At 50.3% G+C, this 14,105-nt stretch overlaps 1 protein-coding gene across 1 annotated transcript; it reads left to right on the forward strand.

Annotated features, from left to right (window-relative positions):
• Positions 1-388: 388 nt before the first annotated feature.
• On the forward strand, positions 389-12,395 carry Fam180a (family with sequence similarity 180 member A). The gene is made up of 3 exons (XM_076860231.1): positions 389-464; positions 10,329-10,429; positions 12,051-12,395. Exons 1-3 carry the CDS (start codon positions 389-391, stop codon positions 12,393-12,395), a joined length of 522 nt encoding a protein of 173 aa, XP_076716346.1.
• Positions 12,396-14,105: the final 1,710 nt, after the last annotated feature.

Consider the following 14,105-nt stretch of genomic DNA (forward strand, 5'->3'; position numbering starts at 1 on the left):
GGTCTGTTTGTTAAAGAAAAATTCCAGTGGGCGCATCCAACACATGGAACTCAAGTACAGAAATTATATTTATCCACCCCACTGCCAAGGAGATCACATGCCCCGTGAGTCACTCCAGATGTGCTCAAAAACAGAGACTCTGTGTGGAAGCCCAGTCCCCAATCCCAGGGAGAGTCGGATTAAGAGAGGTGCCGACTCCGTCCCACCCAGGAGGCAGTGGCTGGCCTCCACCCTGCGGAGGCACGCAGAGGGCATTTCTTCCCTCCTGGAAAGGGAAGGGAGGCAAGAATTCTACCTACGTCTCCCTGGAAGGAACTCTAGGTCCACCTGCAGCCACTGGGATCCCACCTGGGCTGAGGGTCCACTCTTCACCTTTTGGGAGGAAAAGATGGATTGGAAGGCGCTGGTGCTCCTGCTGCTATATTCCCACGCTCAGGCCACGGTGTGCCACAGGTGGAGCAGGGGTGAGTTGCTTTTGATTCATTGGTTGGTTGGACGCTCATTCTTCTTTCTTAAAAACGATTAGGGGCTGGGGCTGGGGCTCAGGGGTAGAGCGCTCGCCTAGCAGGTGTGAGGCGCTGGGTTCGACCCTCAGCACCACATACAAATAAAATAAAGATATCGTGTCCACCTACAACTAAAAAATAAATATTTCTTTAAAAAGGTGATCAGGCACTCGGAGGGCAGTGAGCGGAGGGAGGGGAATTAGAAGCCCCTGCCCTCTTTTTGCCTCCTCTCTGCCAGTGCACCTTGGTGGGCCCCCGTGTCAGGAGATGATGGGAAATGGCACCGGGAATCATGGGAGCTGCTGATTTGGGAACTTGGTCAAGGAAGAGAACGTAGAGGGCATCCCTCTGTGGGGCCAAGAGACAGCTGGGCTCTGGGGCCTGGCGGGCGACAGACTCCCTCTGTTTCCCGCCAGCTGTGCGGCTGTGGCAGAGCCTCTGGAGAGCAGGGAGCAAGGTCTTCTGCCTACATAATGGAGTCACAGGCGCTGGGGTGCAGGAGGCCTGCTCCCTGGGTGGCCTGGACAGGGGACTTTCAGCCTGAGTGGCCAGGAGGGAGGTCTCCATGCTGCCCCCGACCAGAAGTGGATGCATCTTTGTGGCCGGGTCAAGCTGGCCAGAGGCAGTGAGGAAAGACCCCCCTTGGGCACCCAGAGTGCTGGGCCACTCCCACTGGAGTGGCAGGGCCACCAGGGGAAGAAGAGACCCCTGCAAAGGCTTTTGTCTCGTGGCTGAATTCCTCTCCCTCAGGATGTCACTCCCCAGAGCCGGGATGGCCTCTCGTCTCTGGGTCTTGGGACTGGCTCCGGCTCGCAGTGCTGATGTACTCAGGGGTTACCAGTCAGGCGAGGAGGGAGCGAGAGTGCCACCCACCCTGCGCCAATAGGAACTGAAATCTTTCCACTGCCTGAAGTCAACTGAGTTCATGTTCCCAGAAAGAACTGGAAGAAGAACGGGGTGTCCTGAGGTCAGAAGGTACCAGCTTCTAGAGACCCCAGTCGGAGGAAGGCTGGGGTGGTGACCTGGGATGCAGACCTGCTTCCCAAGGACAGGACCAGGGAAGGAAGGAGTGTGGGAACAGCATGGTGGAGGGCAGGGAAGGCTGTGAAATGGAGGGGTGGGGGCAGCCGAGCCAGGCGCTCACGCTGGATTTTATTTCTTCCCGTGGAAGCCTGACACTGGGAAACTCCCAGTCCTCTGAGCTGAACAAACCACTGCTGCCCAGGGCAAAGAACACCCATTTCCCTCTCCTTTTCCTGACAACCTCTCTCACGCGCATGCCACACACGTACACATGCAGACGCACCCCTCCCTTCTCAAGGTATGCACAGACTTCAGGCAGCAATGGAAGCAGAGAGCAGAGACTTCCAGAACTTGGGTTCTGCCACCTACCCCTGGGTCACACTGGGGGCACAGCTTCCTTTACCTATTAAAAAGGGATCATAATATCTCCTCTTCCTAAAGCCTAGCCCGTTAGAAAGTCAAAGGAGCCAGGCACAGCGAGTGGTGCACGCCTGCAATCCCAGGGACCCGGGAGGTGGAGAGGCAAGAGGATGGAACATTCAAGGCCAGCCCAGGCACTTTAGTGAGGCCCTGAGTAACTTAGGGAGATCCTATCTTGAAATTTAAAAAAAAAAAAAGAGTGAGTTGGGGGGAAGAGCTGAGGGGCAGAGTGCCTGTATGCATGGGTGGTGGTCTCAATCCCCAGCACTGCAAAAAAAGAAAAAGAAGAAAGAAAGAACAACCAAAAAAGTATAATGAGATGATTTTACCTGTAATACAACTTATAAACCCTCTAGCTACTTTAGGAGCTACCCTGTAAGGATAATTAATTACTAATTAAGGGTAACTAATTAATTGGCTGTGTGGTTGCTGGCAAGCCTCTTAACCTCTCTGAGTTGTAGTCACTAATAGATAACAAACTCACAATAACAAAGCTTACCCTCATGGGGATTGGTTATGACCCTCATGAGGGTCACATTCAGAAATATAAATTAAAATGCTTTGTAAACAATGAAGCACTATATAAATGCTAGTCAGTACCTACAATTAAAAAAAAAAAACTGAAATGTTTTCATTAACGTTGAAGGCTCTCAACAGAGTCTGATAACACCCTGGGAGCAACTGCTCTGGCCCAGGTCCCCCTCACCAGGACAGATCCATCCCCACCAGGGCCACAGTCTATATAAACACAGGAGACAACAAAACTGACAGGGAGGTTGTCATGAGGCAGCAGACGTGAGGGCTGGAGCCGGGGCTCACACTCTGGGTTCAGAGCCAGCGAGCTCTCACCCCATTTACCCCACCCCAAGTCTCACCCCAAGTCTTCCACGTGGCTGATTTTTTAAAAATGTTTAATATTTTTTCTGATTATACAAGGAATACACAATGCTTGTCAACTTTTTAAGATGAATGAGGGTCACACCCAAGTAGATGACAATTTTTCCGAATGCGTGTTCCCTTCATCTTCACCCTTGTCCCCCCGCCCGGCCTCCAGCCCCGGCTCAGATGAATTCCCCTTGGAAAGAGTGCGAGGGCACCCTCTCCCTAGAAGGCCCCCCCTTCCATCTCCCAGTCCCCCACCCTCCCACCCCGTGGCCCCGCTCTCCACGTGGAAATGGAGAATACACCCAAAGGGAGCCCGTGCTGGCCCACACCCTTCCCACCACGAGCCCAGCCTCTCCCTAAGAAACGCTCTCTAGGATTCCACCCTGGAAGGTGTTTCCACGCCAGGACCCAGGATTGCCCGCTCCGGTCCTCCAGCTTGATTAAGACCAAGTGACTCACCTGTGGTCAGCACGACCAGTCCAGGGACACAGGACACACACAGCCCCTGTCCTAGCATACCCCAGGTCCCGCCAGAGCAGACTGAGGGGGCGGACCCACCAGGCTTTTAAAAAATATGTACCTATTAATTGATAGGAACGCCCATGCTGTTAAACACACGCCGTTACTGTTTAAGAAGCAGTTTAGCCACGTGCAGTGGTGCACGGCTGGAATCGCAGCGGGAGGCTGAGACAGGAGGATCACGAGTTCAAAGCCAGCCTCAGCAAAGGTGAGGCGCTAAGCAACTCAGTGAGACCCCATCTCTCAATAAAATACAAAATAGGGCTGGGGATGTGGCTCAGTGGTCAAGTGGCCCCGAGTTCAATCCCTGATACCAAGAAAAAATATATATATATCAGTTTAGTTGGGGAAGCCTGGGACGTCCTTTTCAGATGCACAGAGTTGTGCGGGTTCAGGTCATGAAGTCTCTGGGAGGCGGGGCCTGAGGTCGGGGCTCCGTGAGTGTTGGTGATAGACTGGCTGCACCTGCCCCTGGGTGTGCCACGCAAAGCCACCTCAGTATCTTCGGGAGGCCGGTGCAAGTGTGACCATTTATAGGTGACAAAACCGAGGTGGGGGCAAGAAGGGAGGCGCTCGGGTCACCCTGCTGCCAGGGGAGGGAGGGATCTGACCCGCGTCTCTCTGGCAAGGTCTCCCTGTCCTGGCTCGCCCCCTCCCCATCATCTCTCCACCGCCCCTGAGTGCTGGAGTGTCCCAGCCAAGGTGGCTACTCTCTGAAGCCCACTGGGGACCCCAGCACACGAGGAGAGACCCCACTACCTCTGAGCAGTGCTGCGTTTCCAAAGGGCTGGCCCAGAGCCACAAAGTGAATGACATCAGTAGAATCTGGCAAAAGATCTTCCACAACGAGAGCCTTTCCTTTCCACACCCTTAGAGTTGCTTTGACTGATTCATTAAAACCACAGTGGGATTTTGGCTTGGTGTGGTCTGGAGTCTGGATCCTGTCCGGCAAGCTCTCTGGTGCCAGTGCACGGTTACGTGAAACAGGGGCGTCCCCGACATCTTCCGCCGTAGTGACCATACTGCAGGGCTGGGAGCAGGGAGAAGGAGATGTCTAACCCAGACCGTGAAAGGTCGAACTGAAGGTCAGACTGCAAAGCCAGGCAGGCTGCTCTACTTCAGGGGCGCGTGGCTGCCTGTCCAGGCGAGGAAGTCTGCAGGGATATGGCCTGGGGAGAGAGCAACCACTGAGATAAAGTAGAAGTAGCTCCTTCCAGGCCAGAAGGAGGGCCCCTCTAGGTAAAGGAAGGATGTGGGGGAGACAGAAGTCGACATGTACTTTCTGGTCATTAGCCAGGTCCTGGAACTGCAGATGGACTCAAGAAACACCCTGTTGGAAAGAGGAAGGTTTTGTAAAACACTCTGATCGAAGAGGCAAGTTGCAAGGCAGGGGTAGCAATGTGTTGCTATGTGGTTGTTTATTCACTCATCAAAGGTACCGAGCACTGTGCTAGGCACTGGGAATACAGCAGTGAATGGAACCGACAAAATCCTATACCCTCGTGTAGCCCACGATCCAGGGAGGGGACACAGAAAATGAACACATAAGTAACATCTGTGATATGTTGGGTGGGAACAAGGCAGGGACTAAGGTTGGAGCAAATAGAGGGTATGGTAGTCACAGAGGACCTCACCGACAGAGCAAAAGACCGGAGAGGGCAGGGAGGGGGTCCTGCAGTCCAGGGAAGAATAATCCAGAAACAAAGAACATAAATGCAAAGGCAGAAGTTTGCCTGGTGTGCTCAAAAACACACGGGAACAGAGGGGTTGTGAGGAGGCATGTGGCAGAGTGGTGTGAGCCAGGGGAGCAAGGTCATGTCAGGCAGCTCCTGCTGGCCTTTGAAGGTCTTTGGGTCAGAGAGACATGGGAAGGCAGAGAGGGTTCTGGGCGGAGGAGCCACATCGTCAGACCTGCGTTTCTGCAGACTCACTTGGGCTGCTGCGTTAAGAGTAGAACTGAGGCAGGGTCACTGCCGTTAAGGGGAGATGCTCATGGCCAGGACCAGGCGGCTGCAGAGGAGGTGGCAAGAAGTCGTCACATTCCCGATACTTTCTGAAGATACAGCCAACAAGATTTGCTGACTGGCTGGATGCAGGATGTCAAAGAAAGTCCAAGATGAAGGTTGACTGACAGAGAGAAGTGGGGGGAGGCTGGCGATGGGGCAGACGTGTGCGGGTGTTGGGGTGACGGGAAGGAGAAGCAGCTACCGCACATCCAAAAAGGAGATTCCAGTAGGAAATAGAGGAGTCTGGCCTGGAAACCAGGACAGCTGGAAGGTAGCACAGAAGTGAGTGTGGCTAGAAGAGGAAGGGAGCCCAGAGCACGGGGAACGGGCAGACTGGGGAGAAGAGGGCGGCCAGTGAGCTGGGATTTTTTTTTTTTTAATTTTTTTTTAAACGTGTTTCATGCTATTGTGAAAGATCCAGTAAAGAGGAGAAAATCCATGATGTAGGAAAGAAAAGGCTGCTGTGCCGGGGGGATGTCCTCCTGGAGGCTTCCTGTCGACAAGGAAATTTGGGCCGTAGAAGGGAGCGTGAGAGGAGAGCCGAAGAGGGGTTGGTGTATGAACAGAGGGCAGGCAGCCAGCTTCCGGAGGGAGTGATGGAACAGTCACTGGAGAAAGGCAAGATGACAGGAATCGAAACGTGATGGCACTTACAGGCCCGTGTGAGATGAGGCCATTGGGCTGGGGATGTGGCTCAAGCGGTAGCGCGCTCGCCTGGCATGCACGCGGCCCAGGTTCGATCCTCAGCACCACATACAAACCAAGATGTTGTGTCCACCTAAAAATAAATAAATAAATATTTTTTAAAAATTCTTTAAAGTAAGGCCATTTAAGGCGATCGTGCTTTTCTCCAGCCCCACACAGGTGCGCAGATGCAGGTGTGGAGCAGGTAGGGTTGGGTTGTGCAAAGGAACGAGTGATTGCCCAAGTGTCAAGTGATCGCAAAGGAACGAGAAGGGAACAAAGGAGTGAGCCCAGGGGCCATGCTGATTTAGCCTGGCATATGACTTTTTAATGTACGTGCCTTAAAGAACGTGTTTTATACCAAATGCATTCATTCACTCGTTCATTCACTCCTTCATGATTAACTACCTGATCCTCCCTGAAGTCATTCAGAACTGAAGAATGTCCGGTGTTTGGACAAATGTATCCACAAAAAGAGAGCATTGTTCACCCTATCAGTGAGACTAAGTTTCAGAGTCCGGAAGATCTTGATCTTTAGTCTTATCTCAAACAAATTGGGTGGCCCAGGACAATTTCCTTAACCACCCAGTTCCTTCATCTAGAAAATGGGGAGTTAATGCTTACCTTTCAAGTCGTACCTGGAAGGCACAGAGCTCACGGCTGGGCACCTGGTGGTTGCCCCCGAACTGTTATTATTTCTGAGCCTCACATTTCAACAGCTCTAGAATGAGGCCCAACAGTGTCCCTCAACAGGGGACATGGGTGGGACCTGCCATAACACATGAATCATGACTCTCCAGATCAGGTTCCTGGAGTAGCTTAGTCCACGTGGCAGGACCTTTGAATCACTTGTTCCCTGTGGGTTGGTCCGATAGATCGCAGATGCTGGTTGTCCGGGGGACTGGGGAGGAGAGGAGGAGCTCTCAGCTCCCTGCCCCAGGGGCAGCCTGTGCAGCAGAGTTTCACGCAAGGAGACTAGTGAGGCCCAGGTGTGCCCAGAACAGACACTGAGCAGTCCTCGTAGGCACGTTCCCATTCCAAAGAAATACCTAGAGAACGGGCTGGGTGTGGGGGTTGAGTAAAGAAGAGAGAAAATGAATGGTCCCAGTTTTACACCCAGCAAAAGGTACCCAAAACCGATGATTGACAAGTCTTCTTGTCTGAGGCTCTGTGGTCCCAGGGATGGCGGGGTACCCTCCTGCCAGGCTCTGGTCTCCCCACTCTGCTTCCCCCTTCTCTCCCTTCTCTCTCAGGGAAAGTGCCATCGCTAATGGCCGCCCAGTGAAGAGTTCTCAGGGCTCCCTGCTTGCTGGGACTGCACTATTACACCAAGCAATTCACCCTAATGGCTTGCAGGGAGCAGGGAGCTGAACTTACGGTGACCTCCATAAGTTTGGGGGATGGGACAGAAGGAAAAGGGAAGAAAAATCAGCACAACCTGAATACTCCCCAAGGCTGTTGTTTTATTTTGTTTAATACCTAGTTTATTTTTTTAATCATTCCAAAATATATATTGGGCCTGCACTCTGAGCCCTGCAATTATGCAGGTTTCAAGGTCATGCGGAGAAAACATAAAACACATTCCCTCCCTCCAGGACCTGGCAGTGCTGATGACACTTCCCAGGGGTTATCCAGCAGGATGGGAAGTGTGCAGAATAGATGATACCAGCAGCCTCAGGAGACAGAGAAGGAAACCAGTGTGTGGCTGGAGTTCAAGAGAGAGGCTTCCAGGGGAAGTGGGGTCCTTCTTCTAATGATGTAGAAACAGATCTAGCCTCAAGATCTGCACGTATGTATTCGTGTGTGGAGCTGGCCTGCCCCTGTTTTGGCCATTGGCACTTCTGTCAGGATCCAGCCTTTATCATTATGGACAAGAACGTCTAGGAATAGTGTACATCTAACTTGTACCTCTATGTTTTGACATGGCCTGGAGAGAGCTATTTCTCACCCACCACCTCCAGCACTACCAGCCCAGGAGAACATATCCTCTCCAGGTCTCGACTGGAGAGTCAGACTCTGGCCACTGCTCAGCCTCATAGCCCTCCAGCAGCCAAAGACGACATAAATGTCCCCCACCTCTGTCCAAAGTACACAGTCAAGGCAACTACAGAAATATGGGGGTCTGTACTTCCAGGGGATGGGACAGATGCAGGAAGACAGAAGGGAGAAAGGGACCCAGTTTTAAGATTCCAGTGCTCCCCACACCTACTTCCTCCAGCAGTCCTGGTTCCCCCAGAGGACTGAGGCTGATTCCAACAATTTCCCCCAAACGATTATTGTGAGGTATAAGAACAAGGGCTGTCGGAAATGACCAAGTATCCATTATTAAGCTCGGTTTTGAATCAGGAAGTATTTTCTTCTCAATCCTGAAAACCAGGGATCCACCTGCGGTGAGCACGTGCAAAGAGCTGTTCACCGGGAAACAAGAAAGCCCAGGTCTAAGATGGCAATAACCTCCCCAGAGGTGACTTTCCAGAGAGCCTCTCATCTGGAGCAGAGAGAGCTCCATGTCCATGACATTCTGGAGCAGAGAGAGCTCTATGTCCATGACATTCCCTCCCTGTCCCTTCTTTTGCTGGGGGATGAATTCTTTTTTTTTTTTTTTTAAAGGAAAAAGTACTTTTGTCAGGTGTGGTGGCGCACGCCTATAATCCCAGTGGCTTGGGAGGCTGAGGCAAGGATCATGAGTTCAAAGCCAGCCTCAGCAAAAGCAAGGCACTAAGCAACTCAGTGAGAACCTGTCTCTAAATAAAATACAAAATAGGGCTGGGGTTGTGGGTTCAATCCCCAGTACCCACCCCCACCCACCACAAAAAAAAAAAGAAAGAAAGAAAGGAAAGGAAAGGAAAAAGTACCTTTAATTTTGCAATAAGAAAGAAATTCTAGGAAGAGAATTAAAGACATGAAGTTGCTCTGGAGTCCTATCCTGAAGAAGGGGTTCACTTGATCCAGGACCCGGTATCCTGGTATCATATTCTATCAAGAGAAATCAGAGGCAAAGTTTCGCTCACGTTGCCCTAAACTCATTACTTCAGGCTCTGATAGGGACACGGAGACGTGAAGCCATCTATCCCAGCCCTTGGGTAACTTGTAGTATCCATCATAAGTGAGTTACTGGGAAGATAATATTTCATCAGTTTTGCATCCTATGTACTTCTTTAGAGAAGCAAGGGATTCCTAAGTGAGTTTTTCAGGCAATTCTCTGTCAGCTGAAGATGTTTCCATTTCTATCACCTCTGATGGGAATCTTTCTAAACTGCTTCACACAATTTGACCTCTTCTCCATGGCTCAAGGGCACCATTATCAACTAGCAGGTCTGTTATGGCTGGTTACGCAAAGTAAGCTTGCCCAACTCCAGCGGGTGCCGCTCATGTTGTAATCTGGTTTTTACAGTTCTTTCTCCAGTTTTCTGGTAGATTACAATCAAGGGCCCTGAAGAAGCTGCACCTTTTCCTATCTGTTGGCAGCGGGTTTACCACTGTGACAGGTGCAAAGAGGGGCTGAGGGGCTGTTTGCTCCTAGCCTGCTGTGACCCTGGAGAACAGCTGCCTGTGCCGGTCTTCCTGCACTCTGTAACAGCCTTCTCTTTCCCTTGTTCTCAGTCTGTTCCCACTTCTCCCTCTCCTTTGTTCCTCTAAGCACTACACTTCTAAATGCAACCACCGGGGAACAAGGTGAAGTCACTGACTCCATGCTAAATGCGTTGCTAAATCTCATGGCTCTTAGTGGAAACCCGAGCTGACCACAAAATCCCCTAGAGCCAGGTACTGGGGTCTTGTGGCAGCTCTCTTCCTTTATTTTGTTACTTGGGTTCAAATTTTTGGCAGCTGTTCTGCAGATGGCTAGGGTAAGCAGAAGTCTAATTCTTTGATTGACAGAATGGTGAAAAACTATAATCCAGTACTCCATACTGATAAAAAAAAAAAGTGCTCAGTTGTGTGTTTATTAGAGAACAATATTTGGGGGAACTCACTTGCTGAACTTAAGGGGTTTTGTTTGCTGGCTCCCATCTGTTTTGATTTATTTTTGCTTTAATATAAGGTCTCTAGCACAAATGTACCCCTAGGCGTATATATTTTTCAACACTTTCTTGGGTGGTTCTGAGGAGCACCCAGGTTTGAAGATGCTGCCCTGACGTGCCCGGGAGCTTTCTGAGACACACCAGGGGAGTCCATCACCTCTCCCCAGGCTAGGTCAAGATGCACAGGCTACCTTCATGGTTAAGTGGAGGGCAGTGGTCTGTGTGCACAGCAACCCACAAGCTTACTCTCTTGGTTCTTTTAGCAAAGCTCTTCCCTGCTGCTCATCGGCCAAAGAAGTCGTCATCCATGCCGTTGAACCCAGTCCTGCAGACCTCCCTGGAGGAAGTGGAGCTGCTCTACCAGGTAGGGAGAGGAAAAGGGGTCAATCCAAGCGCTTTCCACAGCTGCCTCCCAAGTGACTGTGTGTGATAGTGACAAGAGCTGTGTCCTCAACCATGCCTGGCTTCGTGCCTTTCCACAATCCATGTATCTCACCAGTTCCTGCTGGCTGAACTTGAGATCAGCCTTTCTTTATCTTTTTTTTTTTTCTTGGAAAAGAGATGACCCGTCTGAGTCCCTGAATGGGAGTGGCCTGAGCTGCGGTAGGGAATGGCCTAGACCCATTTTGGAGGTCCTAGAATCCTGCCCATCCCAAAGGAAGGAATTGCTCACACCTCCTCTCCTTCCCCATGAGCCTGAACAGGGAATGACAGAATTAGCAGTTCAGCCCAGGCAAACTCGAGATTAGATTTGTCCCATAGGTGCTACTGCCCACACTCAGGCACCAGAGTGTGGCCGATTCCCGAGCAAAGGTTTGGAGGCCGACTCGTCCGTAGTGTCCAGGCAAGGCCATGCTGGGATCTGGGTGCAGACCCTAAGGCCGTAGACCCTGTCTGCTGGAACAGCATTGCTGTCTGGCTGCCCTGCTAGTCCACGGAGGTTTCCAGAAGCCTGAAAGGGTCTCTTCTTCTGCCACTCACACCTGCCCCACTGAGATCCTACTCCTCCAAACTACAGAGCAGATTTCCTGAGGGCTCTTGGTTCGGGTCAGTGTTACAATCCCAGGATTGATTTCTGAGCTTTAATTCTTCAGCAGTGTGACCTTGCATAAGCCACCAGTTCTCTCTGGGTCTAAATCTCCTCAACTGTTATATGAAAAAGTTCAATTATGGCCCCCAAAATTCCCCTCCAACTTTTATATCCTGTGACTATGTATTAAAACAGTCTGGTTAGGAAAGAGACTGCCTGCAGCAGCCACACAACACAGTTGAGCCAGGGAGTTTTCAAACCCTGTCTTGGGGAACAGACTGGCAAGACTTGAACTTGGGAGTCACAGAACAGAGCCAAGCTTTAGAATGATAACAGACGGTGTTGTGGAGATGGAAACAGAGAGCAGACTGGAGATGTGGGGTCATCTATCCAGGTATTTATCAGGTTCCTCCTGTGTGCCTGGTGCTGGGCAGGGACGAGGATGGCAGACCCAGACCCTATTCTAACAAGCTGATAAGAGTCGAAGACAAACCTCTGTATCCCACTGAATTCCCAGCACAGTTCTCTGCATCCTTTAAATCTCAAGTTCTGCTTAAAAATTATCAAAAATAATTTATGCTTTAGAAAATTCTTTGTGGGTGAGAGGGAAGAAGGGCCTGATCTGGGACACTAGAAACAATAATTGGTCACTTAAATAGTGGCCATGGACCAGACTCTGTCATACTTGTCCATATTTGTCTTAGGTACCTCTCATGATATCCCGATATCCCAGTATCCCTCCTTTTGAGGAGAGGGAAAGTAAGGCCCAGAGAAGTGAGGCAATTTGTCCAAGGTCACGTAGCAAGTTTAAAGATCAGAAGTGAAGCCCAAGTCTCTTAGATCCAAAGCTCTTTCCACAGCTGCCTCCCTAAGTGACCATGTGTGATAGTGACAATTGCTGTGTCCTCAACCATGCCTGGCTTCATGTCTTTCCACATTCCATGTATCTCACCAGTTCCTGCTGGCCGAACTTGAGATCAGCCCTGACCTGGACATCTCCATCAAGGACGAGGAGCTGGCCTCCTTGAGGAAAGCCTTGAACTTCCACACCATCTGCAATGATGTGATCCCCAAACGCATCCCAGACATCCGCCGGCTGAGTGCCAGCCTGACCAGCTACCCTGGCATCCTCAAAAAAGAAGACTTTGAAAGGACACTGCTGACCCTCGCCTACACAGCCTACCGCACGGCCCTGTCCCAAGGGTATCAGAAGGACATCTGGGCCCAGTCCCTCCTTAGCCTCTTCCAGGCCCTGAGGCATGACTTGATGCGATCCTCAGGCCCTGGAGTGTCTCCCTGAGAGGCTGGCCCACATCAGGACCTCGAAACAGGGACCAGCACACACAGTAATCCAGAAAGTTCGCTCTCTACTCCATGTACCATCAACAGAGAGTGGCAGAGATAGAATAAGAGTAACTCCATGCTCTTCTGCTCTTGGTGCTTCCTGACACACACCCCTGATTGGTGTCATAATGTGACCTGGGCAGAAAGAAAGGACTAAAGGGGTATTCAAGATACCTCCAGATGCAGGATGGTTTGCCAGGTGATGCACAGAAGTCCAAGATGTGCTTTGACCAGAGAAGTTGCCACACACGCACACGCACACACACACACACCCCTTGAGTGAGGATACAGTAGAGAAGACATCAGAGTTTTAGGCATGGCTTGAAGACGGGAAACAGATTCCTTTGGTGCTAAGGAACCAGGGTGCCAGAGGAAGGGGGTAGGGGAAAGGGACCTGTTTCCTAAGGTTCTACAGTAAATGTCAAAGAAGTAGATCCATACCCTAATAAATATGTGGTCAGTCCAGGATGTACTGGACTTTTCCAAAAGCCATCAAGAAGAATCAGCTAGAAAAATCAGTCATTGTAAGACCTCTATGTGTCTTGACTCACCTTTGCTGAAGGTCAGTCTACTACAGAGGAGACACAGGAAGGGGGCTCTGAGAAATGGGGCCGTTCCATTCATATCCTGTCTTTTGAACAAAGAGACTAAGCTAATGCAAAGAGGTCCTCCGAATGTCAGAGATGGCACCAACACCCAGGCCTATCTGTAATTGCTAAGCCTCATCCAATAATTAAGTGCTGCAAATAAAAGTGATTTTCAGTTGGCAGAATTTTACCCGTTCAAATGCCAAAATTTTCATTTTAAAAATATTGACTTGGTATCTATTTGAACCCTATGTATATGGTTTAAGCTTCTATTTGGTATCTTAAGATAATCATTTGGAACATTCTAAGGAAGGAGGCGGATAAGATAATCTCTAAGTTTCCTTCTATCTATTAAATTTCTACAATCACTTGCAACCGTGAAATGCTTCAGGGAAGGGGTCTGGATCTGAGAGGTCTGCTGGGCTGTTGAGACCACCCTTGCAAGACCTGGGCTTTGCCCACTGTGTCCAGTTCTGAGGTTTTCGCTGCCCATCAGGCGGTTGGAGCCCACCTTCACAGTTTGTTCTTCTTTAGCTTCCATTGCCTGCAAACTGAGGTAGCTCGGCTTCTGAACTCTGATAATGAGAGTTAACAGATGAAGGCCTCTGCTATAGGAAGGTACCCGTGTTCTGTTACAGATTCCTCACCAGCACAGAGATCTTTCTGGCTTCTCCTCCTGGGTTTACTGCTGGGTTCCGGAGGCTCACACTGTAAAAACTCTGATCTCTGGATGAGTTGAATTCACTGGGCTAAACTTGATTCTTTAAAGAGTATTTACTAATCACCATTTGATGATCGTGAGGTCCAGGCTTCCTCAAAATCTTTGAACAAAAGAGCTGCCTGTCAGCACTAACTGCGTGGTCTTTGGAGAACTATCGAGATGCCAGAGAAGGTATTTATTGTCCGAGAAAAATACAGCTTTGCATTCTGATACTCTCAGGCTCAGAAGTTTAATAATTCTTAGCCTCTCCGTCTTTCTCACTCCCTGATTATACCTCTCTTTCCTCAAAGGCAGATTCTGATGTGTGCTTTTTTTGCTCGACATTTCTCTTTCTAACATTACATGTTCTCTTTGATAC

Source organism: Callospermophilus lateralis, chromosome 1, assembly GCF_048772815.1.
Source record: "Callospermophilus lateralis isolate mCalLat2 chromosome 1, mCalLat2.hap1, whole genome shotgun sequence".
NCBI classification, from domain to species: domain Eukaryota; kingdom Metazoa; phylum Chordata; class Mammalia; order Rodentia; family Sciuridae; genus Callospermophilus; species Callospermophilus lateralis.